The sequence below is a fragment of the Crinia signifera genome, chromosome 1 (genome assembly GCF_055691185.1).
Source record: "Crinia signifera chromosome 1, ASM5569118v1, whole genome shotgun sequence".
NCBI lineage: Eukaryota > Metazoa > Chordata > Amphibia > Anura > Myobatrachidae > Crinia > Crinia signifera.
Window position 1 is genome coordinate 372,879,431 of NC_139217.1, and position 24,099 is coordinate 372,903,529.

General features: G+C 42.0%; 1 protein-coding gene across 1 annotated transcript in view; it reads left to right on the forward strand.

The window, feature by feature from the left end:
• Positions 1-21,746, forward strand: part of ATP6V0A2 (ATPase H+ transporting V0 subunit a2) — a 40,286-nt gene extending 18,540 nt beyond the window's left edge. The window contains exons 7-20 of the mRNA XM_083151293.1: positions 926-1,008; positions 2,751-2,844; positions 6,148-6,360; positions 7,969-8,119; positions 8,248-8,387; positions 8,926-9,083; positions 9,228-9,309; positions 11,152-11,270; positions 12,939-13,152; positions 14,522-14,641; positions 15,241-15,363; positions 16,360-16,477; positions 18,194-18,368; positions 19,820-21,746. Of these exons, the coding sequence (XP_083007419.1) occupies positions 926-1,008; positions 2,751-2,844; positions 6,148-6,360; positions 7,969-8,119; positions 8,248-8,387; positions 8,926-9,083; positions 9,228-9,309; positions 11,152-11,270; positions 12,939-13,152; positions 14,522-14,641; positions 15,241-15,363; positions 16,360-16,477; positions 18,194-18,368; positions 19,820-19,922 (1,893 nt within the window). The 3' untranslated portion in view covers positions 19,923-21,746. The remainder of the gene's footprint in view (positions 1-925; positions 1,009-2,750; positions 2,845-6,147; positions 6,361-7,968; positions 8,120-8,247; positions 8,388-8,925; positions 9,084-9,227; positions 9,310-11,151; positions 11,271-12,938; positions 13,153-14,521; positions 14,642-15,240; positions 15,364-16,359; positions 16,478-18,193; positions 18,369-19,819) is intronic.
• Positions 21,747-24,099: the final 2,353 nt, after the last annotated feature.

Below are 24,099 nucleotides of genomic sequence, written 5' to 3' on the forward strand. Positions count from 1 at the left end.
TTGAAAAGGGTCAGAAGTGACGAGATCTCGACCGCAGCTCACCTCTTCCCGGCCGCAACTCGCGGTCGCGCCCCCTTCTCGTCCTGCTGCAGATGGGACAGTGAGTCCCGCCTGTAAATTCTCGGTCGAGCTGAGCGAGAACGGGACCCCGGTTTGAATACCCCCCATTGCCTCTCATTGGAGGACTAAATTGAAGATACTGAGCAGTATGAAAATGGAAATCTATTAATGAGCTGTGGCCTTACTGTGGTACTATATAGGGTTCTGACAATTTCCTGCCTGTATAGAGATATTTTATATTTACAGTAAAAAAAAAAAAAAAAAATAGAATAGAATTAAATGGACAGAATCGCATAATGGGCCAGATTTCAGACCTGCTAGAGAGAAAGTCAGACCATGTGCACGGCTGTGAATGCATTCCCAGCTGTGCACGTGAGGGGAAAACCATTCGGAATCGCTCACCACCGAATGGTTTTCCCCTCTGTTCACCTCCTCCGTGTAAGGTTAGACTCACTAGGTGCAAAGGTGGGGGGAGAAATTGGCTGCTGATGACTAAGCAGCTCTCCTTCCCTCCCAACGGCTGTGACCTACGTTTTCTGGGATACTCTGGCACCCTGCGGCCATTTGGGGGTGGTAATGCAATCACCCTGGAAGCAGTGGCTATCTTCGTATGGATGATTCGCACATGAGCATAGCGTACTATGTGCGGTTGTCGGATAATTGGTCGTGCTGTATCGGGCCCATAGTCCCTAACCTCTGCCAATTCTGAGGCTATAACATTTAGCCCTACATCTGGAACGGAGGGTTAATTCCAATTCTATAACTTTGTGCCATTGTCCATAAATAATCTTATATCATTGCCAGAAGTGGCATTGTTTGAACTTAATTTACGACTTCATGTCAATTATCTTTATTCATTTTATAGGAAGAACCAACTAAGTGGTTTGTGTTTTTAGTTTCCTATTGGGGAGACCAAATTGGACAAAAAGTCAAAAACATCTGTGAATGGTAAGTAGGCCTTTATTTAGAACTGGGCTAAACCTTATGCCATTTTGAAAGTGTAGTTTCTTCCTTATTGAAATGACTGTTTTTGGCACTATATAAGAAACTATAAATAAGTAATATTTAGGGGTATTCAATGCTGCAGCGAGGGGGTTAAACAGCAAGGATTGCAGAAAACCAGCGATCCTCGCTGTTTAACCCCCTCACCAGCCGCTCGCTCTATTCAACGTTCTGGGGAAATCCTCGCCGTCACAGGACGGTGAGAATTCCCCAAAACAGCGAGACCCGCGGCTACTGCAGAAAACTCACTGTTTTTAGCCGCGAGTCTCGCTGCTTCTGGAGCCGCATCCACCAATTCCCCCTCGCTCAAAAAACGGAGCGAGGGGGAATTGGCGGATGCGGAGGGTGTGTTGAATACTGTCAGGGTGAGTGGTGACAGCGAGCAGGAAGCCCTGCTCGCTGTCACCACTCGCAAACAGCATTGAATACCTGCCTTAGAGTTATTTTTGTTTTGTATGTTTTGCCAACATATGTGATATTGGTTCGGTTTCTTAGGGCCCCAATACATTAGGTTCGGACAAGTGGGACCTGAACTCCATCATATTTTTCAGTTGAATTGGCTTAAGACAACACTAGCTAGTGAAAAAAGCATTCCCAGGTTTAACTTACATTTCCACACTTCCTATAGAATTTCAGGAAAGGGTTGAAATTCCACTTAAAAATACTGAATGGTACAAAAGAGGAGATTACTCTGTGACCCCCTTATCGTCTTAAATGATTAGATTTTGGTTTGATTCATTGGCCTTTGGGACTCCAGGCTCCCAACTGTTTATACAGGTGAATGGTTTTTGAGAAATAATCGGACACGTGTTTTTTATGTCTAATATGTACTTTATTTAAATTCTTACAGTGATTACAGACTCCTTTTATATCTAATCTTTGTTTCTAATGTATCTTTATCAATTTATTTTATTGTACTGGACAAACAAATGTTATTGTACACCTGCAATGCAATGAATGCTTCAATAAAAAAAAAAAAATTTATGTACAATTTTTTATAAAAAAGATGTGATATTGGCCATAGCAACCAATCAGATTCTACATCTTATTTAGCACCTTCTAGAAGATAATAGATAGAATCTGATTGGTATCAATAGAAATGCCATCTTGGTAAAGTTACCCTCTGGCCTCTTCCCACCCCCAAGGGAGCTGTAATACACTTTCACAAACTGAGGCCGTTGCCTACCCCTTCCTTCCTCCCTGATGGCAGCAGACTGTAAATTACTGACTGTGTGCTAGTGCTCTGCGTCATATGCTGTAGGACCTGACCTTGTATGGGCGGAGCTGGTCTTGCGCAAGCAGGAAGTACCAAAAATCAGTGCTTTGCAGCAATGGGCACAGGTCCAACGGGACTTGAATTGGGCCTGTGGCCTACAACCCCCAAGATAAGGCAGTGTATTGCCAGCTGGATTTAGGGAAATGGATTTAATAATATCAAATATTCTATTGCTACAAAACCATGAGAGGAAACTATTGCGGTCTGGATGGTCCTTTTTTTCAATTTGCTTGTCATGTTTGAAATCCCACTATAACATATGGCTGTGGATTGTAATCTAGGAGGGTCCCAACAACCATTATCACTGCATACACTTAGAAACTGTATTCTAAGTTAGGAGCAAAATTAAAAGCGGTTCAAATACATTTCTTGTTTTTGGTTACATGCTAATTACAGTTTTCTTGTTTTTCAGTTACCATTGCCATGTGTATCCTTACCCAAATTCTTCTGAGGAGAGGAAAGACATTATATCAGCACTAAATATAAGAATTCAGGACTTGCACTCGGTAAGCATGTTTGTAAAATAAAAAAGTATGTCCTATGTTGTTCCGGCTAATTCTGCCGAGAACGGCCGGGAAGTGACAAGCTCCCGGCTGCAGCTTGCCTCTTCCCGACCGCAGCTTGAGGCCACACCCCCTTCTTGTCCCACTGCAGACGAGACATTGAATCCTGGCTGCAAATTCTCGGTTGAGCAGAACGGGATAGGGTCACGGCTGTCGGGCCAGCTTGACAGCCGTGACCCAAGATTGAATACCCCCCTATGTCTATCATTTTCTAAGATTCAATAGAGAATGTATGGAATCTGGTTGCTATGGGTAACACCATATCTTTACATTTTTTGAAGTTTTAGTAAATTTGCTCCTAGTCCTCTCAGATTGGTACATAGCAGAGTGAGGAGAAGCCTGTGCTAGTTCAAAATTTTTTAACACTTATGAGTACAGGCTCCTGTAACTCCACCTACACCTATGATTCCAATGTCCCCATGCAAAAGACTCCCCGTTAAATCCTTTTCTCTTAATCGCAATCTGCATTAGTTCATCCCAAAAGTGCTAAATGGTGGTTAAGGTCATTGCTCTGTGTGTGCCAGTCCAGTTCTTCCACAGCGAAGTAATAACCATGTCTTGTCCTTTCTTCTACCACATTTTTAGTATTTTGTATGGTCTAGTACAAATTAGAAGAAGGATATAGCTTTTGTAGCCATTCAGCCTTAGCTTAACTTGCTTTAATCATATACACTTGTTACCTTTTTGCTTTCGGAGAGACCTGTTTAGACTTTAATGTGTTTTTATTCTGGTTGTGATTCTATATCTGTAGCCATTGGTGCATGTAGGTTAAGGAATTTTATATTAATGTTCTTTTACTAATGTATATTATAGCAGGACCAGATTAAAAAAAATATTCGAATAAAAACACTTTAAGAGGGACTACTTTTGTGAGTGCCAACTTAACGGGGCTAATAGAATAGCTCCTAAGGGGCCGATCACCCGTTATCACCAGTCACGCTGGGTAATTGGATACTGCCCTATGTATGTGATGTATAGTTGTTTGCAGTGTTTACATCTAGTGCACTTGTTAAACTTTTCATAGTTCAAACAAATGATACCTAGTTTTACAGAGAGTGTAGACACGGGTATCTCATAGAAGCCCAAGAAGATATATAAAACCAATGGCTCTAGCTAATCCCTGTGCCACAACTTTCTATTATTTATGTTTTGTTTTCCATTGTTCCATTATCTTTGACATTGCAATAGCTTTCCGGTTTTGCCCAATGAAAGGATTGGGTTTTCGTCATTGATGGTATGGTATGATGGGGGATGTGTGTGTGTGTGTGTAATTAGGGTGTGTAATCCATGATTCCTTTCTCCCATAAATGCCATATTGTGTAATTTTACACTTGGATGTTGGAACTCGTTTAGTTTAGGGTAGCACCCCACCCACCTGTTCTGAATGGTTTTAACTAGTTTGGTCTCTAATATTTACATACTGCAAACTAAAGACTGGATGAAGGCAAGACCTACACATTTGTACACTTTGTCAGTTTTACCATTTGTTTTTCACCTGTGTAACACCTTTTAACCCCTAGGTTTTTGCTTATTTCCTATTAACTCATTATTAACTTTTTTGGAGTCCTGTGCCCCAGATTTAAACTTGATATTAGGGACCCACCAGAGGCGGATATGGTACAGCGGGTCGACCACTAATGGTTGACAGTGACTAGGTCAACACCTAAAAATGTTAGTCATACCATACGTCAACACAGGTCGACAGACATGGTCGACATGCGTTATTCACAGTTTTTGGGGTGTCTATGTCAACATGGACACTGGATAAGTGTACCACGTCCCCTCGCATGCGCTTGGCACACTATTATATTTTCACTCTATGCCCACTTGGTTCTTAAAGTATGAAGTCGGTCTAAAAAAACAAAACAAAAAAAACAACAACCCACATCGACCTCTTAGATGTTGACCATGTCCAAATGGACTTTAAGCTCGTGTCGACCTTCTGTCAATGTCGACATATGATATGTCAAGAGATGTAGATATAGAGCGTGCTAGATGACCGCCACTACCTTCAGGTGAAATTACACAATTGATATTTAATATAAAATTTATTAAAACATTAAATATGCAGATCAGACATGGGTTCCATTGTTGAATTATTTTATGATGGCAAAAGACCTGACGCGTTTCGTCACAAATTACTTTATCAGGGGAGCTGATACCAAAACGTCAACCGCAGGGTAGAAACTTATTAAAGATGATTTTAGTGTCTTCACTTTTTAGTAAAATTTAACAGCTGGGAGTTAGATAAATATCCAGCAATAACCAGAAAAAATCTTAGATGCCAGGTTAAATATGAATAGATCAGCTTTAACAATCCAGATGGAATGCTTCCAATGTCTGAGTACAGCATATGTCGACTATTTTAGGTGTCGACCTAGTGAATGGCAACCCAGGGTACCAGCTAGCCCAGAGACAAGGTTATGTTAAATGCTGGTTGGTGGGCTAGTATTTCTTGGCTGATAAATATACAAAGAACCTCGATATTGCTCAATATTAGATAGCAGAGCATATTAATATTATCCAAAATTCCTTTCCCCTGTATGGTGACATGGGGAGTCTAGATAGATTCAGAAATATAGCAGAGTAGGTGAAGCAACAGAAACCTGCATGTAGAATGGCCCTGATTCCGACCTGATTGCACAGCTGTGAATTCGTAGAGCGACTGGTTATGGATGTATGGCACATGGGTATGGGCCACAGTGTGCGTGTGTGACACCATTCAATGGGGAAATCCTGCTACTTTTTTTTTTTTTTTGTCTGCAAGGTGATTGACCGGAAGTAGGCCTCTGGGGGGTGTTAACGTAAGTTTAATAGCAGTGTTGGGGGAAATACAGACATGCCAAAGCCTGTTAGGGGAGGGTATGTGACATCGGCACCTGCCTTGTTCAGTCTGATATCATCACAGCCACCGAGGAGGTCCCTGGCGTCTCCAAGCTTGCGATGAGCGGTTCTCAGTGGAAACCTAATTCGATGATGAGCGTCTTACGAATGGATTTATACATTTTCACACAGCTGCAAAGTCTTCTTTAGCAGTGCGTGTACATTTGCATCAAACACATTAATTTGCAGGATGGGATTTCACTATAGCAGGGTGGTGTCTACCTGATTGTTGGCTGCTGCAAATTCGCAGCTGTGTGAATTGCTCCCACTATGTAGACTGTCAGAATATGCTGCTGTACACAATTAAGCACAACAGACTTGCTATGTGTCTCTCTAGTAATTGTTTTTCTTTGTTTCATGTAGGTTATGTCTCAGACTGATGATTATCTGCGACAAGTTCTTTTCAAGGCATCCGAGTCCATATTCAAGTGGGTTATTCAGGTTAAGAAGATGAAAGCTATTTACCACGTTCTAAATTTGTGCAGTTTTGATGTCACAAACAAGTGCCTGATTGCAGAGGTTTGGTGTCCTGTGGCTGATCTCCAGAAGCTGGGGAGAGCGCTTGAGGAAGGCTCGGTGAGATTCTCTTATTGTTAAAGGGCATTGACCTTGCAATCTTAAGTCTTACATATTTCATGCAGGTTGGACAGCCCCCTTCCCCCAAACCTAGGTTTTCTAGGATTCTTTAATCCTCTTCTCCAAAATTGATATTATTGGATTTATGTTGCATCCTTCTCTTATAGCCCAATTCAGGCTTGATAAGATGGGGTTGGGGGGGGGGGGGGGGGGGGGGGGGAGAGAGGGGTGGCGGCGCTGCTGACCTGTTCGCTAGGCTGTTTAACTCCCAATCCATCTGACAAACATTTGGAATGACATGACTCCTGTGATGGGCCTAGCTTTTTTTCTAAGCAGTAGTCACTCCAGTTCTGCAGTGGTAGAAAGTTTGCCGTTTTTGGTCAAATATTTTTCACACAGCTGTCACTGACTGAGTGGGGACAAATAGAAAGTACCAAATAAGGTTGGACAAATTACATTTTTGTGTGCAAAAGCACCACTGTTCAGGTGTGATATCTACACAGTGGACCAATTCCTTGATATATATCCTATGTTGAAATTCTACGTTGTGCACCTTTAAAGATGTACTTCTGATGAAGTCTCGTTCTTCTGAAAGACACAATGTTGTGAGCCCTGTCTCTCCAGTGCAAGAGTTCTGGAAAATCTGTGTTTGATCCATTTTGAGGGTGCATTCCAACAATATTTAATGAGTAAGCCAAAGAAAGCTGTATATTTATTATAAAAATATTGGTTTTAATAAAGAATCTGACATTGATTCAGTTTAAGGATTCTTTTTGGTAGATTGGGTACTTGTTTCCTAGCAGGGCACCCGCCGCAGGTGATCGCAGGTTAACTTAAGGTATGCGATGGATGCGACCGACGCGATTTCAGGGCTATTTTTAGCCTTTTCCCCGACAATTAAAAAATCGCGTCCATCGCATGCCTTAAGTTAAGACATGCGATGCGACCGATGCGATGGACGCGATTTTACATAGGGAACAATGTTAAATGGGCCAATGGACCCGATTTCTCATTGTATACCTACCCTTATGGGTATTTTACATGTGAAATGCCCCCCCCCCCCATTGTTAACGCCACCCCACGATGAACGCCAGTTTTCTTCAGGCCAGGATGCTGCCAGAGAATTGCAGATTCATGTCAGTAGGACTCCAGATATTGCAATATGCATGATTTGTTGATTATTTATGCTTTGCATAAGATAAACTGGCCTACTTCCAAATAGGATGTAGTTGGAATACCAGCACTTGGGATGAGAGAATTGGCACCATAATACCGAGACCCTCACAATGCTGACAACGGTGGGAGTCCCATGGATGGCTTATTAAGGAGTCTGTCAGTAGTTTTCTGGGTGGCCATCTTGTCTTCGGTTCACACCATTTCTAAAGTTTGATAAGTTAAACATTTTTACGTGCAAAGATGCCTGCTTTGGACATTGGGAATAATGCACTGTATGAGTATATGATCCCTTAGGAAAAGACACAACAGGCTGAATATTGGATTCCTGCAACCCAGAGGTTTAGCACCATTTTATGTAAAATATACCTGAGCAATGATTACATGTATTGTCGTATATGCCAATACCACTAAAATTCTGTCTCCTTTCTTTAGAGAAAGAGCGGTGCTACTGTAGCTTCCTTCATAAACCGCATTCCTAGCAATGAGACCCCTCCAACATTAATCCGTACCAACAAATTCACTGCTGGCTTTCAGAACATTGTGGATTCATATGGAGTAGGGGACTACAGAGAAATAAATCCAGGTGTGTTTTCATATAGGGTCTAAGCCTTTTTGAGTCCTAATCTGTTTACCTAATAATTTGGTCTATACTTAAACAGTTTTCAAATATCCGATGATCAAAGATGTATATTTTTTCCTTTTAATTAACAGCTCCCTACACCATCATCACATTTCCTTTCCTGTTTGCTGTCATGTTTGGAGATTTTGGTCACGGACTTCTGATGTCACTATTTGCTCTCTTCCTCGTTCTCTATGAAAACAGTCCAAAGCTACAACACACACGAGATGAAGTAAGAAAATGTGTTTTTGAAACTGCCGAAAATAGGAACATTGCCTCATCCAGACATCGTATCAAATGCAAAAGCCCTTATATTGCAAGATTATTGCAGAAGTTGGCTATATATGTATTAACTTGCCCACAGCACTCATACATATTTGAAAATTGTCCACCTGCTGTGTTTGTCTGACATCACAACTGAGCGGGTATTTACATGCGCCTGCTTTAGTTGTGATGTCAGTCACAGGCGGCAGTGGGCGTTTTTTACCTATGGGCTGCAGCCCCCCCAAGGTAAAATCCGCCACTGTGTGAAGCCAGATGCAGTTATCTAGAAATTGGTGTGGATACAATATGTTTACAAAATAATTTTACAGTAGAAATTTGAAGACCCTAAAATTTTCATGATGCATTATATTTTGTTTACCAACATGTTCATCCATTTTAGTAGGTAATTATAAAATGTGCTTCCCCTATGGTTTAAAGGTTTTAGAGGATATTCGCAAAGCACAAATCATGGCGATTACGAGTTCCTTCTCTTTACTATTTTACAGATTATGAAGACCTTTTTCGAGGGGCGTTACATTATCCTTCTAATGGGACTCTTCTCTGTCTACACTGGTCTTATTTACAATGACTGCTTCTCTAAGTCAGTGAACATATTTGGGTCAAGTTGGAGTGTAAAAGCAATGACTGAATCGGCAAGTTGGAAGTGAGTATATAGCACACATTTTTGGCCTATAAATTTGATATTTTAGACAAATGACTGTGTATGTATGTGTAAAATATATAAAAACTTTATTTTAATACTTATTACAGAGTCTTACTGTTTGCTTTGTACTTTTTTCACCATTAGAAATGCTTCATATAAGTCCTTGACACTGGATCCCAATATAGCAGGAGTTGTAACTGGAGTTTATCCTTTTGGCATAGACCCAGTGAGTACCATTTACGTTACTAGTGATAATTACTATGCCAACATTATTTCCCAAACTTTTTCTTTCTATTTGGCTAAAATATCTCAAATTTATTCTTTGACCGCTCAAACACTTTCCTGGCTCCAGCATCCCTTTCCTCTCTTGCGTAACCTGGATCCTGAGATTTCTTTTTATGATATTTTTTTTTTCCCCTAGATGCTTTTCTGTCTTGCTGTATCTCAACTGTTGCCTCCCCTCTTTGGGATAAATGTATTTACATCTGTTTGGCTAGATGTTGGCTAATCAAATGCCATGATATAGGCAGTTTAAATAAAAAATAAAGATGCCAGGAGCTGATTGGCTGGACGTTTATCATTCTTCTCACCTTTGCTGTACGTTTATCATTCTCTTCACCCTTGCGAGTATATATATTTATTTAAGGCTTAATACATTTGCCCCCCTACTCTATGGCAGTACTTGCATTGGGTTAGTTCTCTTCTGCACAGGTGAAGACAGGCATTTTAAAAACCCTGCTCCTGGTGGTATATAGTGGAATCCCCATATATGGTTGTGTTATTCGCTTCTGCACAAGTGCGCACCCGCAACATTATTATCCAGTAGTTAGGTATGTTACACTTAGGAGTCGATCTTATTCGCGACAAAGGTGCAAACGGTAATCGAATTAAGCCGATCTCGCACCCTTCACTGTGTCGAATTTGCATAAAATTGCTCGCAGCCCAATGGAGGTGCGAGCACTTTAAATGGATTCAGTCCGCCGTAAAAGTGCGCCCGGTGCTGTGATGATAGTGCGAATCATCTGCACCTAATAGGATCGACCCCCCCTTAATAGGAAATCAGTTCTGCCAGACACAGTGGCAACACCGTAATTACAGCATCAGCCATTGCCCAAACATTCAATAGACACATTGAACAAGAAAAGGAATTACCAGTGCGTATAATTGATCATCATCATGGGGTAAATGTATGAATGGCCTTATCTGGGGGAAAAGTGGTATCTGCGCTGATATTACGCCTCCCCATGTAAGAAGGAAGAGAAGCATGCTAAGTGACAGGGGTGCTATGTATCCTGTCATTACTGTCCATAGTGGATGGCAATGTATGAACGGTCAGCGGCGCTGACTGTTCCGACACCTGCAGCTATTTTTAATGGACAGCTGCAGGTGTCATATACAGCAGCAGGGACAGCACTCTCTCTGGCTGCGGTGTCTGCAGGCTCCTGGGTTGCACAGGAGATCTCAGACATGCCCAGTGAGCTGGCCGGTGGAGAAACACAGTGCATTAGCACTGCGCAGGGGAGCTGGCAGTTTTCACTCCCTCCACCTCGGCAAACGTACGTTTGAGTATTAGGGGGGTATTCAATCTTCGGGTCCCGGCAGACGAGCTTGCTCGCCTGCCGTGACCCAGTCCCGTTCTCGGTCAGCTCGACCGAGAACATGCAGGCGGGATTCAATGTCCCGCCTGCAGCGGGACGAGAAGGGGGCGTGGCCGCGAGTTGCGGCCGGGAAGTGACGAGATGCAGCTGGCAGCTCGTCACTTCCCGGCTGTTCTCGGCAGAACGAGCCCGACAGCTAGAGATGTCGGGCTCGTTCTGCCAGGAAACCCTGTTCAATGCTGTCGGGGAAGACAGCATTGAATAGGGCCCGTCGAGCATCTCCCCCACGGGAGATGCTCGACGGCGATTGAATATCCCCATAAATCTTTACCGCCATGTTACAAACACTCCTAAACTGAAGTTTCTGTCCCCACCCAAATAAGAATGTACGTTTGACTGCCACTATTATATTTGGTATCATTTTTATGTTCTGTTATAGGACATCCTGACTCTTAAACCTTTTTCTGTAGATATGGAATTTGGCCACAAACCGCCTCACTTTCCTGAATTCTTTTAAGATGAAGATGTCCATCATTCTAGGAGTGGTACACATGATGTTTGGAGTAGTTCTGAGTGCTGTAAACTACATGTAAGTGAACCTAATTCCTATCAAGCTTTTTTTCCATGTATAATACAGAAGAAGGTGGCTGTGGTCCTCCTGTACGGGTGCCATAGTTTTAATGAGATGTTTGAGAGAGGAGAAACATCCGGGTATATGATCTTTGGAGGCATAAAAGTAGAGGGCATGGGTGACAGAAACAGGGCACTCCTTAGTAAATATAATTCAGTTTATACTGTGTCACAAAAGTAAAGCCAGTTTATACTGTGTCACAAAAGTAAAGCCAACTGACATGATGGCTAGCAGCTAGAAAGGATGACTATTATCAAGGCCTTCCAGATTATACCATGGGGTGAGTGTGGGCTGAGCGATTTTAACAGTTGAGTAAAGTATACATACATAAGGCAGCAAGATGTCAATAATATTTTTGGACAGGTGCTTCTTTGCAGAGATGTTTCAACACAGTCCATCATAAAAGAAATGACATTTTTAGGTACACTAACGTTTATAGGGGTTGGTCAGGTGGAATCCACTGTGACGGTACTTAGAATGTATTAAACTTGATTGGTTTGACTCTGTGTAGCAATATGATAAAGACTGAAGCTTCTGAACAAGCTCTCCAAGACCTATTTAGACATGTGATGTGACCCGTAGCCTATGGTAACTGTTCAACAGTTTGTATCTGCATAACTGGATCTAGTAACACGTGCAGTGTATAAGGAGCTAGTCAAGACTCGTAGTATTTGTTCTCTTCCCTGCTAGCACCATATCTCTGTGTATATGACGCGAACATTAGTTGTCTAGGGCCAGTATTTAAACAGCCACTGATTACATGGATTTCAAATGTTAACGTGTGACTACTGCGTACATTTTACACTGCTGTGTGGCTTACAAATGTGTCCTCGTACACTATTGCAGCAGTTGCACTATACATCCCTTCCTGGTGCTAGGTCCTGTGCAACGCTACTTGAAAGTTCATCTTAACTGCAAGACTATACTAAAAACTACTACACCTGACTGCACACATGCAACACATCACAATCTGTGTGCGACTGAGTCTGAATCTGCATGCGAGATCAGTTGTACACCCAGTAAACGGTTGTGATATGCGTCCGTATTTCCAGATGCTACCTATTACCGCTCCAAAAGGCCTATTCCTGTCGATCACTGCATCTGATTCCTCCCTGCGTGCAGCATTGCAAAGGTACCTTGGCATGCACTGCTGTCACGACATATGCACAGTCTTCCGATAATTGCTCAGTTGCGACACCATTGCAAATGCATCTGAATCCTAATCCAGTGTTGTGACGAGGACACCACTTTTCACAGACTGCTATCTGTCAGAACAGTAACTCTTATAACCATTCTTTAGCATTAGATAATCTTACTTTATTTATTTTTTTAGACATCCTAAATAACAAATTAATTGGTTACTATATGCCGCAGGTTCTCAAACTCTGTCCCCAGGACCCCACACAGTGCATGTTTTTCAGGTCTCCTCGTAGAATGACAAGTGAAATAATTAGCTCCACCTGTGGATCTTTTTAAAATGTGTCAATGAGTAATGAGTACACCTGTGCACCTGCTGGGTGATCTGGAAAACATGAACTGTGTGGGCTCCTGAGGACAGAGTTTGAGAACCCCTCATTTGTCCATACATTTACAGATTTAATTGAATCCTGTGCTTCTTGTTCACAGGCATTTTAAGAAAAAGTTCTGTGTGTTCCTGGTCTTCATCCCTGAGATGCTGTTTATGATGTGTATCTTTGGTTACCTTGTGTTTATGATTGTGTATAAATGGCTGATGTGGACTTCAGTGGATTCCAGGGAGGCACCTAGTATTCTTCTTCACTTCATAAACATGTTTATGTTTACTGGTGATACCAATTTACATACGCTCTACCCGGGGCAGGTGAGTGATGGTAATAATTAGGGGTATTATCATGTTGTAAGCATGGCACCTATTGGGAACACTATTTGTGTACTTCATTCTGTTAAAACAGGGGTGGGGAACCTTTTTTCTTACAAGGGCCATTTGTAATGGATAAAATCCATCTGGGGGGGCCATATCATATCATATCATATATTAGAAACTTCAAAAGTACCCTGATGCTGCCGCTGAATAACTGCTGCTGGACGCTTCTCGCATGAACTCTCTTCCACCCACGTCACCACCTCACATGAGACTCCCTTCCTTGTCTCCTGTGCAGGCGGATGGGAGGGTGGGCGGGCCAGACAAACTGGCTACGAGGGCCGTTTACTGCATGCGGGCCGGAGGTTCCCCACCCCTGTATTAAAATATTAATATAGTACTCCTTTTTGTACTTTTTTTCTCTCTAGTTTTTTTTTTTTTTTTTTTCAAAAACTACACTTAATATGGTTGCAAATGTTTTTGGAGGGATTTTATTTTGTGCATTTGTAAGCTTTCCACTATATATATATTCATTCAAAATATTTCAGTCAGATTTTACCATGTTGTCTCCTATTGAAACCAGTAGCAAGGCACCTAACTCGAAGCATGGCACACAAATTGGGCGTCATGTTCTCAGGTGTCCACATAGACACAAAAAATAACTGTGGAAAATTTTTGCAGTGTCATCCTTGTTCCTGTCGACCTTTTGGTGTTGCCCTAATATAACATACGCATGAAAACTAGACTGACTAAAACTACAACATGTGCGATTGTCCTTCATCAGTGACCGTGCTTCATCAGGCAGTATTTGCAGCGCAGACCGGATGGGTCATGCACAGGAAGAGCAGCTTTAAAGGTGGCCATACATTAGTGCGATTTCGGCCGATTCCGATTACATCGGCCGATATATCGGATGAAATCGCATGTGTTTGACATTAGATCGGATCCGATGCGCGTTCCCGAGTGCATCAGATCGGATCTAATAGATTGGATGTGCTGCTCATTAAATTTATCGAGGGCGCACTTGTCAAGTGTGAATTGTGGCTACTATTTAGCACATCAGATAAATTGCAGTCAATTTATCTGAGGCAAATTGGATGTACAAAATGGCACATCAAGTGTCAAATTGTATGTAGCCCTCCAGGGGAGCTGCCAGGGAAGTTCACGGGAAATCAGATGCAATTTATTGGGCAGATAAATCTTACTAGTGTATGGCCACCTTAAGATTTTGTTATGCGAGTTACAGAATAACTTAAATAATCCTGATTTACAACAGATAATGTGGTTTTAGCCCCATCCCTATTGGGATGGCATAAATGCTTGGGATCTGTATGACATAATTTTTTTTTTTTCTTTTTCTTGTATCTAGATTGGTTTCCAAATATTCCTGGTGGTTGTCGTGTTCCTCTGTGTTCCCGTGCTGCTGTTTGGGAAACCTCTGTATCTTTACTGGCAACACCATGGAGGTCAGACGTTTGGGAATTACAGGGTATTTACATACATAAAATCTTTGCTTTTAATTTAGCATTATTTAAAGGTATTTTAGTGAGTTATAGCCCATTTTATTAGTACTCTTTCTCTCTCTTTCTCTCTTTCTTTCTTTCTTTCTTTCTTTCTCTCTATATTTTTTTGTTTTTTGTTAAAGAAATATTTTATATTCTATTTTGCATGCAGTCAGTTTGAGAGGTTTTTCTTATTATTTTAAATGTTAATACCGCTTTATACGTAAACTCATAAGCTTGGTACACACTATAGGAATTGCGGCATACCCGGACGAACGTTCTGGTGCTAAAATATTAAACTGTCTTCCCTACATAAGCTTTAAATTGTTCAGTACACGTGTCCACTTCTGTTGCTGTTGCACGGCGGTACCGTTCTGCCACTGCATCCAGCTCCTGCACCCACTGGTCTCCAGTGCATAGTGAATGGATCGCGGGTGCATGCGTATGTTGGGGAGACGCATGGGCAACAACAGAAAAGGACACATCTGCGTGAGTTTTAGTAGTGGATGTTTATTTGGTAAATGAGCCTCTCTATCGCCTACAGGCCTTCCTGTAACATTGCTCATTACCCTGATTTTCTTTGCAGAAAGGATATTCCTTAGTGCGTCATGGAAGTGAGGAAGAGCTGTCTCTGATCAGGTCACATGATTTGGAAGATGGTGAGAACCATTCAAGCCATGAGGCTCAGAGAGAAAGAGACCGTGAGAAGGTGAGTAAATGCAGCCAGCGCCTATATTGTGCGATTTGTCAATAGAGGCGTATATTTTTTGAGCAATAGAAAAACCTTACTAAAAGCCCCCCGTGCATTAGTGCGACTTCTCTGAATTACAAGTAGCATTAAATTGTCAATAAACTCCCCCTGCAGCTCCCCAGGAGTCCTTCCATCAGATTTGGCATTTCATGTGACATTTTTACATGAGATCTTATAGCATGTAAAAGGACTCCTGGGGAACTCCCGGGGAGTTTAAGAGAAATCGGATGCAATATCTTGCAAGTGCACTGAAGGCTGCACATACGATTTATCCTATCAATCCCCGCTGCTATTTCCGACTGAGTAAATCGCAGCGGACGCCTATTCAGTGCTGTCTTTCCTGATAGAATTGAAGAGGCATCTCGGTAGAACGGACCCGACTTTAAAAGCTGCTGGGCCCGTTTCGCCGAGAATGGCCGCAGATTGTCAAGATCACGGCCATATTGCGACAATCCACGGCCATTTACGCAGCCACGCCACTTTTTCCACCGATAAACAGGAGAGTGGGCTAGGGTCAAGACTGCCGGGATGTCCCAACAGTCGTAATCTGGGTTGGAATACCCCCTTAGTCTCCGAATGTACGGGACCACGCATCAGATCGGATGGGATGTCAAACACATGCATTTACCCTTTCTGGGCCCTGGTCTATTGGAACCAGGTGAAAAAAACAAAAACACATAAGAGTATGGCCACCTTTACACTTGCCCAATAGATAAGCTGTAATTAATACTTTTAAACTCATTCACTAGTAGGGAGATAGTAGCAGAAATCCAGAATGTATCTGGTTTACATGTAATTGCTGAAAAATCTATATATGGAAATATTTAATTTTAGTGACATTGAAATAACCTTCAAGTCGGTAAATCTACATTTTCAGTGTGCACAAAATAAATCTGTCTGTGCTCTCCTCTCTGATGGCCTGCTTATTAGTGGCATATTGGTTTTGTTTTGCAGTTTGATATGGCAGAAGTATTTATGAATCAGGCCATCCACACCATTGAATACTGCCTTGGTTGCATTTCTAACACTGCTTCCTACCTGCGTCTCTGGGCTTTAAGCTTGGCTCATGCTCGTAAGTATTGCTTCTTTTTTTTTTCTTGGAAGATAAAGAAAAAGTTTCCTGCAGAAAGTCATAATGTTCATTTTGCAAACGGTATCTTAAGTAATTGATACTTGTTGGTTTCACACTTGGCCTTCTTACGGTAACGCTCAAAAGGCTTTTGACAAACCGTTTTCTATATATTTCTCTATTGTTCCCCACTGTATCAAATGCTGCATTTCATTTTATAAACTTAGTACAAAATTGACTACATTTTGTGTGTATGATAATGAAAATACAGTATCTCAATGCTTATCATTATTTGGACAGTACAAAACCTTTCACTAAATTCATAACCAGCAACAAAAACAAACAATACAAAATGGGAGCTTTAAAGACAACAGCATTTGTACTTTATAGCAAAATTGTTTGCGGATACTGCAGCCTGGCATCTTCAGGGCATAGATTCAACTACTTTGAATTCCTAAGGAATGTTTGCTCATTCCCTTCCAAAGCACTGAAAAGGTATCCTGGTTTGAGTACTCGTGTCATTGCACACCTGCCTAGCTGTTCCCACAAGTGCTCAATGAGATTAAGGTTGATACTTTGACTTGGAACTAGAGTACAATGATTTATTTATGTGGAAGTAGTCTGCAATGACTCTAGGTTGGTGTTTGGAATCGTTGTCCTTTTCGGGCCATGTTCATTTTTGCAAACTGTTGCATTTGTATATTAAAATATCTCAGCAATCACAACGAACCATGAAATTCTCTACTGCCCCCTACCATGTTTCACAGTGGGTATCATGCATTGTATATTTGATCTTTTTGGCAAAGGCCATATTTTATTCCACCTGAGGACACCAGATTAAATTTGCTCAACACTCCATAAAATGACCCTACAGTTGACGATTTTCACTTGAAATGTTGACTATTATCCTATAAATCTTTGGCAGTTTGTGGTGTACCAATTTAGACCTACTCATTCTGTAAACCAGTGATGGCTGACCTTGACACTCCAGCTGCTGTTGAACTACACATCCCAGCATGCCCTGCATCAGTTTTAGCATGGCCAAATCGTAAAACTGCAGCAGGGAATGCTGGGAAGTGCAGTGTAACAACAGCTGGAGTGTCAAGGTTAGCCATCACTGCTGTAGACCCTAGCTGTGGTTTTCCTGGGGCGGCAGTTGTAGCTTATTGTTGACGTGGCCCCGGACACTCTTAAAAGATTTCAAATGTTGACTTGTCAACACGACAAAATTGTGTGTAAGGTTTGCTTGGCTCTTTCTCTGATTAGAGTATCTATGGCAGCCTCCCTTACACTTTACCATACCGATCAGGGAATGTCTTAACACAGACGTAACTTACACAAACTAGACGTCCAAAAGACTTTGAACCCATCAACCTCTAATTATGCTGCATAATTTTATTACTTGCATAGTCTGTTGTTCCTCTAATCTCCTCACACAGCCCTAAGCATTATCTCTTGTTTGTAAGCCGCCAGCAAGTGTATGTATTGTCGAGCAGAGAAAAATTTGAATTAGATCTATACAATATTATTAAATGGACAATACAATGGGAAAACAAATTGTTAGAGCTAGTGATGTTTCTGATTTTCAGAACATACCTCTTTTGTTCAGAGCACATATTTTGCTTGAGTTTTAATTTAACATTTTAATTCCTGTCGTTTTATAATTCTATATGCCATGTACGGTCTTAATGTTCCTTTCTTGTTTTTACACTTTTTCAGAGCTTTCTGAGGTCTTGTGGACAATGGTACTAAGAAAGGGTATGTGTGTAATGCCCAGCAGCGTTGGGGTATTTCTTCTGGTACCTGCCATGGCTGCTTTTGCTGTTCTGACCATTTTTATTCTTCTGGTCATGGAGGGCTTGTCTGCCTTCCTGCATGCACTCCGGTTACATTGGTGAGTTGCTTTTGGCAATATGCCTTATGACCTGCATAACCTTACTACTTTGTGTCATTTGTTGAGAAACCGTGGGGGAAATGTAATGGGATGAGAGAATCAGAAAGTTAGAGATTTGGTAAGAAATCTCCAGGGGTTTTTTTTTTTTTGTTTTTTTTTAAGCGTCAACCATTTACACTGCAAAATGAAACTAGTTTTGCAGTGTAAATGATTGCCACTTAATATTTTTTTTTGAGATTTCTTACCAAATTTCTCAATTTCTGATTCTCCCACCCTACTACATTTCCCCCCATATGTTTTACATTTTTTTTTGTAAGTATACTGAGCCAAATTACATCTTTTACTAGTACAAATATTTGTGTGACTTGATTAATTGCTGATGCAATATTCTATTTAAGTATGAAATCCCCCGAAAAACCTTTTAAGGTTTCAAGTAAATCTGAAGCCATTGTTTCCCAACTCCAGCCCTCAGGTGCTTACAGTGCATATTTTATAGATCTCCTTAATATTACAACTGAAATAATTAGCTCCACCTGTGAATCTTGTAAAATGTGTCAGCCTGTAATGACTACGCATGTGCTCCAGCAACAGTCATAGTCTGAAAGGAAGTTGTTCAATCAATTTATTGGAACCCAACACCGGATGCATGTAAGGGAGGGGTTAATATAGACAAGAGAAAATACTCGCAAGTTCTCCAGTACCCAGATGTGGGTCAGCAAAAGAGACATATATACTACATAAATTTAAATGGCCACACGGATCCCCTTCCTATTTAAGGAAGTCTGTGGGCAAAAGCATTGTAGTCACTTATATCACATCAGTCGCAGCAGAGCCTAAACCCCTTCCAGAGGTCCCTGGTGAATCCCACCAAAATGTTAGTTAGTCAGCATCCATATTATCCCAGAGAGAGGTGTGATAAAATAGCGTTTCCCCTGTAACATGTGGACTGTAGATGCCCAGTGAATTTTTATGATTTCTGTGTAGTGATATTGGGTGCTTCACAACTCCTTGCAACTCATTGCAGTATGCACAATGGTGTTTCCCAACTAAATGAAGGAAAATGTTCCAAAACGAGGTCCTGAAGGCTCCCCAACAATCCAGATCTTAACTGCATCCATGCTTGTCTACAGGTGCTTAATTAGTACCCTTTAGTCTATTTAATTAGCCATCTGCCCTTGAGCCATGAATATAAATCAAACCTGTTGGGGTGTCTTGAGGACCGCATCCTGGAACCTCTGCTCTAGGGGCTATTGGTTACTTTGTGTTCCCTAAGGGAGGGGGGATTTATTGGTACATTTCTTCTTTTTAATTTAAGTTAATTCATTTCATGAAGTTGTTTCAATTACTGTAAATGTGTATTCATTCAAATGTGCATTTTTGAGTATCTGTATATTTGGTAAAGTATTTATATACTGTGTATGTAACGTAATATTATTTGTCTACTTTAACAGGGTGGAGTTTCAGAATAAGTTTTACTCTGGTGCCGGATACAAATTTAAACCTTTCTCCTTTAAGCTCATGTCTTTGCATCTGGACAGAGAAGATTTTCTGTAGGTGGCCATACTGATACTGTATTCCACAGAAGTCATGGATAAGACGTTTTCCCTTCATAAACATAGTTTACACCAGGTTTTTTCAACTTTTAGATTTTATAAACACTGAAACTTATTTTAAGTTTAATCCACTAGAAAGTCATATTAAATTAACTATTGGATTTGTAAAACGCTGTGTACACACTATGCAATATATTTTTTTCTTTCATCTGATGAACAATCTATCACTGATGCGTCAGCCAGTGTGGACAGCCGTTACGTTTGTAAATTCTATAATTCACATATGTTTCAGATTGGCTGTGCAGCTCAGCAGATGACAATATATCTTGCAAATATAACTCTGCATCCGGCCGTCTGACCTCCCATTATGTTGGCTGTTAGATTTACTGACTGTTACATTGCAACTATGTGTGCAGTTGTGATGTCTGAGCAGCCAATTGGTGGTGTTCATAGCTTACCGAATATGTCCCTAGCCGGCATGTCGCCTGGTAGGTCATCCTAGTGCGTACCCAGCATACGGTTGCCCCTGTAGGTTGAGAAATCCTGCTTTTTCACATGAGAGCATCACTACATTTCATTTAATGGCTTTTATTTTTCCTGCCTTAGGGGGTATTCAATCTCATGCCGCTATTCCCAACAGGGGAAATAGCAGCTGGCCTTATTCAAAGCTGTGTTCCCCGACAGCATTGAACAGGGATCCTGGCAGAACGTTCCTGACTTTGGAAGCAATCGGGCCCATTCTGCAGAGAATGGCTATCTGGTGGCCATGGCCCCTTTTTTTTCAGCGTTCAGCAGGCGGGACATTGAATCAGGCCTGCCGATTTCACGTCGAGAACGGGACAGGGTCACGGCTGTCGGGCTAGCCCAACACTCCTGATGATGCATTAAATTAAGCATTTTGTTAAAAAGCAAGTTTAAGTTGGACACCTGTGTAATATAGCACTCAATAGCTACTTTTGTTTATTGTGGTCTATTGATCACAAGTGAAGGGATAAAGTCCTCCAGCTCTGTGATCTTTTACAAGATCTGGCTCCTTGGCACATGATACAGATAGATAGTGGCAGGTGCTCAATCAGTAATACCATTCTTACACATAATGTAAGCGGGCATTTTTCAGAAGTGCATAAAAACCGTAAGAGTTTTCAAAGAAAAAAAAAATATCCCATTGTAATAATCTTTTAAAAACTGTATTATTTCCTGCGCAAACGCGCTCTGCTGGTATTCCTAAAACATGCGCAGATGAGCTCTTTTAAGATGGCTCCCTTCACAGAATTCCTACCTCTTCAGACACATGCTAAACTGACTGTCTTATGAATTTCTGTATATTTGTTATAATCTTGAAAAGAATGTGGGTTATTTAAGTACTGAGAAATGGGACATACTGTATTGCTACTTTCAGTTCTCCTAAAGATCTCATTTTAGAATGTTAATTATATTAAGCCTTGATAACTTAAGCTGAGAGTGAGATTTAGATGCTGCGCGATAAAAGTTTAATGAAGATTTTATAGATTTGCAAGATTGTATGTATGAAAACATGAAAGAATTTTAATATGTACAGTATTTCAAATGGCACACTGTAAATCTAATTTGTCTGTGCGAAAAATGTTTTGCCTATTTTTCAGATGAATCACAATTGTTGCATTTGCAAAGGATAACACAGGACGTTAAGATGATGTACCTGACATTTTCTTACAAGTGTTTCTATTGTACAAAGTTTTAGCTCTCCTGTCATTGGCTATGCCTCCTTTTGAGTTTGCATATTTGTTGATGACCGTTTTTTTTGTATTAAGAGAATTAAAATACAATAACCTGTTTCAATGATCAATTTGCCTCCATAAATACATTGATATATATATATTTAACACCGATATGAGCACAGTATTATTTCTGCATCTTCTTTACAATTACGAGGACATCACGGCTTACCGGAGCATGAAGAACTACAAGCCCCAGCATTCCAACCCATTCTTAGTAAAAAAAACTTTTTGAACTGCTAAATCCAAATTCAATCTTCTTCATTATGTGTTCCATAGGGACTCTTCCACAACAATGTAAAGCAAAGGAAAAACAAAAAACATAAGTAACTAAATCAATGGCTTCTTATTCAGCACTGCTACTAAGGGCCTTATTCTAGTTCACTCTTTCTGACAAAATCCTTCTTAGATGGACAAAACCATGCGCACTGCAGGGGGGCAGATGTAAAATGTGCAGAGAGAATTAGATTTGGGTGAGTTATTTTGTTTCTGTGCAGGGTAAATACTGGCTGCTTTATTTTTACACTGCAATATAGATCTCACTTTGAAGTAAAACCCCACCCAAATCTAACTCTCTCTGCACAAGTTACATCTGCCCCACCTGCAGTGCACATGGTTTTGTCCATCTAAAGGTGCGTACACACGGGGGCGATTTAGGGCAAAATCGCGGGAAATATGGTCGCTGTGCGACCATATTGCCCGCAATGGGAGTGTGCACCGGCGATATATCGCCGGGTGCGCGCTCCCGTTTTTGCCCCTGTGGTGATCGCTGGTCGCAGGAACATGCTCCTGCGACCAGCTGATTTCCACTGCCGGGCTCCCCCCGGCAGTTTCTTTTACATCAGCGACCATCTCTGGTCGCTGATGTAAAGGAGAAACTGAGCCATATATTGCTCAGCCATATATTGCTCAGCCATATATGGCTGAGCAATATATGTCCCCCGTGTGTACACAGCATTAGAAGGATTTCTCTTTCCTCCACTAGGTGACACTGGAGAGTTACAGTGGGGAATAGAAGGCGACCACAGGGAGCTTGGGCACTTTAGAATAAATTAACAGTGACTAACTCCTCCCCTTCTACTTCCTCTCCTAGGCAGTCTTAGTATGTGCCCTGCGGGAGCTGGGTGCGTTCAATGCTCACTCCTGGGCTTTTTTATTTTTTAATATAATTATGATCTGCAATCAGCAAGAGGACAGGCAGGTAGCCCCCTGTCCCTACCTGCCTGCGACGAGGGCGCTGTCGGCGGGTCCGGTCGCAGCTGCATGCAGCTTGCCTCCGGTACCTGGCTGCAGGATCCACAGATCCTGAGGTCCCGTCGCCGCTGCTCGCAGCGCGCCTCGAGGACCAGTCAGCACGCCGCACCCGACAGCCAAGGCAGGGGTAAGTATAGCACTGATCCCCCGTTAGCACTTTTAAATACAGCGCCATTAGTGAGGAGCGGAGTAGAGCGCGGCATGCTGGGTACTTCCGCTTCCTCCTTCTTCATAGGAGCGGCAGCCATTGAAGCAGCAGCATGATCCGCGGCTCCCTCGAGGTGTCTGTGAAGTGCAGGTGACCCTGGTTCAGTGAGTCACAGCGGGACATAGGAGGTCAGGGCGGCTTGGACTGAGTCCAAAAAGGTCCCTTAGCCGGCGCAAGTTATATTTATATACAGTGCGCGTTTCTGGCTTGTGGCAGACTCTGCTTTTTTCTATACCTCCTCTCCTGTCCGGTATTTACACCTTTCTCTCCTCTCTGTGAAAGATTGCTGAGTGTATGATGGCCAGTGGGGCTACTAAAAAGATTGATTGCAAGAAGTGCAGCACTAAGTTCACCCCACACGCGGAGGGCGCCATTTTATGTCCCTCATGTGCTGCATCCCCAGCCCCCCCTCCTTCAACGGCGGGGCAGGATATGCCTGTATGGGCTTCCCAGTTGTCCACAGTGATTTCTCAGCTTGCTTCTGAGTTATCTTCGGCCAGACAAGATAGGGATGCAGCCAGGGATCAGCAGGCAGAATTAACCTCTGCCGTTGAGGGTCTGTCTAGAGCATTACATGCAGACCCCTCTACGCCCCCTCCCCCTAGACTGGCTTCTGCTAATAGGATTTTTCCTCAGGTCCCTCTGTTAGATGATACAGATGACGACATGCCAGCTCTAGAGGAGGGTGAATTTCATGAGCCTGAGCCCGAGGCTCCTCTGTTACAGGACACTGATGTCCACTCTCAGGGTCTAGAGGACTTGATACAAGCAGTCCGGTTAACCCTCAATGTCACGGAGGAAGAGAGGCCTGCTGCGCGCCCCTCAGTGTTTGCTAAAAAGCAGAGACAGTCTGCATATTTCCCAGCCTCAGAGGAGCTGGATGACCACTTGCAAAAAGCTTGGTTACACCCGGACAAAAAGTTTTAGGTGTCACAGAGGTTTTTCACTGCCTATCCTTTTCC